This window comes from Dama dama, chromosome 19 (assembly GCF_033118175.1).
Source record: "Dama dama isolate Ldn47 chromosome 19, ASM3311817v1, whole genome shotgun sequence".
NCBI classification, from domain to species: Eukaryota; Metazoa; Chordata; class Mammalia; order Artiodactyla; family Cervidae; genus Dama; species Dama dama.
The window spans coordinates 19,269,185-19,273,866 of NC_083699.1; the positions used below are offsets into that span (position 1 = coordinate 19,269,185).

A 4,682-nucleotide genomic window follows, 5' to 3' on the forward strand; every position below is an offset into this window, starting at 1 on the left:
GCTGGTCTTGGCCTTAGTGGCTTCATTAGAACTCCTGGAAAACAAATTTACATAGGAAATGGCAACTCAATACAAATAATCCATATGCCTTATAACAACCCTTTATAGCAAAAGTATTCTTTCTCAAATAACCTTTAAATAAAATGAATTTTAAAATCTTTGAATGAAAGCTGTTCTCCATTTAGGGAAAAATTCTTTTATTTGTTAAAGTATTTTAGGACTGTTTTTCCTCATTATATTTTTTAAAGTTATGTGAATCTATGTAATATCTCTCATACGTATGCTAATTCTAATCTTAAATTATCTTTTGATTATTCCACATGTTGACCTTTAACCTAGAAACATTAAAAAAATGGATTAGATTTAAATGCCATGAGGTTGCAGTGTAATATAATAGGTTAAAATAATTAATAGCCTAAAATGTTTGATTGCAATATATTTACTGAATTATACATCTTCTATATATATACATGGTATTATGTGAGAATGGAGAGACTTCATGGAGATCTTAGTGTTTTTAAGATACTTATTTCTTTGTTTCAATAATCTATTCCATAGTATTTATTGAGTGTCTTCTAAGTTACATGCACTATTATGGGTTCTTGGAATGTACCTGTGAGCAAAAATTACAAAAATTCCCTAGAGGAGATAATTTTTTGTAAGTGAGACTGTCTATACACACAAACATAAGTCTGAAATGTTATAATATACTAGAAGATAATGAGTAACAGGAGAAATTAAACCAAATAGACTAGAGAATAGGGTCTGGAAGGAAGTTACCATGTACATTTTAGGGAGTGTATATTTCAGGAACAGCTGGTACAAAAGCCCTAAGATGGGACTAACCCTAGCCAGTTGATGGAAAACAAGGAGGGCATTGTGTGTGGAAGAAATGGTGGTAAGAAATGAAGCTGGAGAGGGATAGTAATGATTGAGGAATGGGGAAGAAGATAACAAAAGGGCATATTGGCATTTTAAAGAATTTATAATGCTCTTTATTAAAGTATGGCCCCAGTAGAATTTTTGGAGCAGAGAATGTTATGCCTGAGTTACTTTTAGTGGGATTACTCTGTCTACATTTTTGAGAATAGACTATATTTGGTATTGTAATAATTCAGGTGAGAGGTGATGATAGCTCAAACCCTGTTGGTAAAAGTGGTAATAGAATTAGTAGGAGTCTGCATATGTTTTGAACGTAGGAGTTTCCTTATTTTCAAATGTGATGACAGAGGAGACAATGTGAAACAGAAAGCAGAGGAATGAGTGAACTAGTAAAATATACTGTGACATATTGTGATATGCTATAATAATAAGCAGAACCAAGGGCCCACTTAAGATGTGTGGACATAAATTTAATGTGGTATCAATTAGTACATTCCCCAAAATCTAGTGAGGCCCCTGGTATAACATCATTAAAGATAAGATGAATAGTTTTAAAAGGCTTAAAAGATACTGAAATCATATCATAGAGATGGCCTTTGCCTATTTGATTTTCTACTTTTTCTTGTCCTCCTAAGGCACATTTCATACTAATTATGGGGGTGAGGGTGGGGGAGAACTACGCTATTCTAGATGCTTGAGAAACAAAATCTGTGATTTACATACAAGAGGTTTATTTGGAAATAATTCTAGAGAAATAAAACTGGAAATAGGGTGATTGAATTGGGAAATACTTCCAATAAAAAACCCAATTAGTCAGTGTTGCTTCTGCGGGAAGGGCTGCTGCGGCGAGTACGTTGCTTGCAGCTGGGGACCTCGGGTCCCGGCCCTGTGGCCGCCGGCCCGGGCCCCGCCTCGGCCTCCGGCCTGCTCACGGGATCCGGCCGAGACTGCGTGCTGCTGCAGGAGGACTTTCTCGCTCACCGTGGCCGACCCCACGTCTATCTGCAGCGCATCCAGCTCAACAACCCCACGGAACGCGTGGCCGCGCTGCAGACTGTGGGGCCCACTGCCGGCCCGGCCCCCAGGGCCTTCACCAGCACCCTGGAGAAGGTCGGAGACCATCAGTTCCTCCTCTACTCTGGCCGGTCCCCGCCTGTTCCCACGGGGCTGGTGCACCTGGTGGTGGTGGCCGCCAAGAAGTTAGTGGACCGTCTCCAGGTGGCTCCCAAGGCGCAGCTGGACGAGACTGTGCTGTGGGTGGTACACGTTTCTGGCCGCCTTAACCCCCAGGTGCTCAAAAGCAAAGCAGCCAAGGAGCTCAAGGTGCTCCAGGACTTGGCTCAGAAGGAAATGCTGGAGCTCTTGGAGATGCCAGCAGCTGAGCTGCTCCAGGATCACCAGGGCCTCTGGGCTCAGCTCTTCAGTCCAGGTGTGGAAATGAAGAAGATCACTGATGCCCATACTCCATCTGGCCTGACCGTGAACCTGACGCTGTACTACATGCTGTCCTGCTCCCCGGCCCCGCTGCTCAGCCCCGACCTGAGCCACAGGGAGCGGGACCAGATGGAGTCAACGCTCAACTACGAAGATCACTGCTTCAGCGGCCACGCCACCATGCACGCTGAGAACCTCTGGCCAGGCCGCCTATCCTCCATCCAGCAGATCCTGCAGCTCTGGGACCTGTGGAGGCTGACCCTGCAGAAGCGTGGCTGCAAGGGGCTCGTGCGGGCGGGCGCCCCCGGCATCCTTCAGGGCATGGTGCTCAGCTTCAGCGGCCTGCAGTTCACCGAGAACCACCTCCAGTTCCAAGCCGACCCTGACGTGCTGCACAACAGCTACGCCCTGCACGGCATCCGCTACAAGAACGACCACATCAACCTGGACGTGCTCGCAGACGCTGAGGGCAAGCCGTACCTGCACGTGTCTGTAGAGTCCCGAGGCCAGCTCGTCAAGATCTACGCCTGCGAAGCGGGCTGCCTGGACGAGCCTGTGGAGCTGACCTCGGCGCCCCAGGGCCACACCTTCTCGGTCATGGTGACACAGCCCATCACGCCGCTGCTCTATATCTCGACCGACCTCACGCACCTGCAAGACCTGCGGCACACGCTGCACCTCAAGGCCATCCTGGCCCACGACGAGCACATGGCCCAGCAGGACCCGGGGCTGCCCTTCCTCTTCTGGTTCAGCGTGGCCTCCCTCATCACCCTTTTCCACCTTTTCCTCTTCAAGCTCATCTACAATGAGTACTGTGGGCCTGGCGCCAAGCCCTTCTTCAGGAATAAGGAAGATCCCAGTGTCTGAGTGACATCAGTCCTGCTTTCAGTCGCCACTTGCACAAGATGCCCAGCACTGAAAGTCCTGCTGCTGCGAACAAGGGATCCTGTGAAAGCACCCAGCCTTCTGTGCCTTGTTGGGGGACACCAGTGACTCAGAAGTGCGTGTGGATGTTCAGGAGTTTGCATCGGGGAGGGGAGGGGAGGGGCCGATGGACTTTTTGTAAGCTTTTGATTCAATAAAATGAAGCTGCACGGAAAAAAAATAAATAAATAAATAAATATGATTGAAATATCAAAAAAAAAAAAAAAAAAAAACCCAATTAATCCTACAGGGAGTTGGCATGTACATTGAAAATTGTTGCAATTGAGATAAGGTTGTACCATTTTATTAGTCAGTTTTTGGATATAGGTTGCCCAAGGACTGGATGAAAACTTGTTCAAGGCAACATCTTTCAGTTTAGGGCAATTCCTGAAGAAGAACTAAGATGTCAGATAAAAGATAATGTTAGGAAAATTCTTAAAGACATGATATCTAGTTACTAGATTCTTCACTACTTATAAATTCCAGAATACTTTGTAACATAATCAACCTTTTGTTCCTGAGTAATGACATTTAACTCTTTATTCAAGACTAGGTGTTCCAGTGGTAAAGAATGTGCCTGCCAGTGCAGGAGGCACAAGAAACTCGGGTTTAACCCCTGGGTCAGGAAGACCCCTTGGAGGAGGAAACCCGCTCCAATATTCTTGCCTGGGAAATCCCATGGACAGAGGATTCTGGGTTGATATAGTCCATGGAGCTGCAAAAGAGTCAGACATGACTGAGCACACACACACATATAGAGTCTAAAATATAGAAAAAACATAGGGTCATTGAGTCAGATAAGGATTATAAGACACTTATTCTGGCTACCCAGTAGTTGAAAACTCTAATCCAAGCCTTTGCTTCTATTTCTCTATTTTTTGAAATTAACAGTAAATAAATACTATCTAATTGTAGCCCACTAACTTTATTTTATAACCATCTGACCTGTCTCTTGAGAAACCTGTATGCAGGTCAGGAAGCAACAGTTAGAACTGGACATGGAACAGACTGGATCCAAATAGGAAAAGGAGTATGTCAAGGCTATATCTTGTCACCCTGCTTATTTAACTTATATGTAGAGTACATCATGAGAAATGCTGGGCTGGAAGAAGCACAAGCTGGAATCAAGATTGCCAGGAGAAATATCAATAACCACAGATATGCAGATGACACCACCCTTATGGCAGAAAGTGAAGAGGAACTAAAAAGCTTCTTGATGAAAGTGAAGGAGGAGAGTGAAAAAGTTGGCTTACAGCTCAACATATGGAAAACTAAGATCAAGGCATCTGGTCCCATAACTTCATGGGAAATAGATGGGGAAATAGTGGAAATGGTGGCTGACTTTATTTGTTTGGACTCCAAAATCAGTGCAGATGGTGATTGCAGCCATGAAATTAAAAGACGCTTATTCCTTAGAAGGAAAGTTATGACCAACCTAGATA

The 4,682-nt window shown here is 44.7% G+C and overlaps 1 protein-coding gene across 1 annotated transcript; it reads left to right on the plus strand.

Annotated features, from left to right (window-relative positions):
- The first annotated feature begins 892 nt into the window (after nt 1-892).
- Nucleotides 893-3,356, plus strand: LOC133074054 (uncharacterized protein KIAA2013 homolog). Its single transcript, XM_061168013.1, has 2 exons — nt 893-898; nt 1,696-3,356. The coding sequence occupies exons 1-2, from the start codon at nt 893-895 to the stop codon at nt 3,181-3,183; spliced, it is 1,494 nt and encodes a 497-aa protein (XP_061023996.1). The 3' UTR covers nt 3,184-3,356.
- Nucleotides 3,357-4,682: the final 1,326 nt, after the last annotated feature.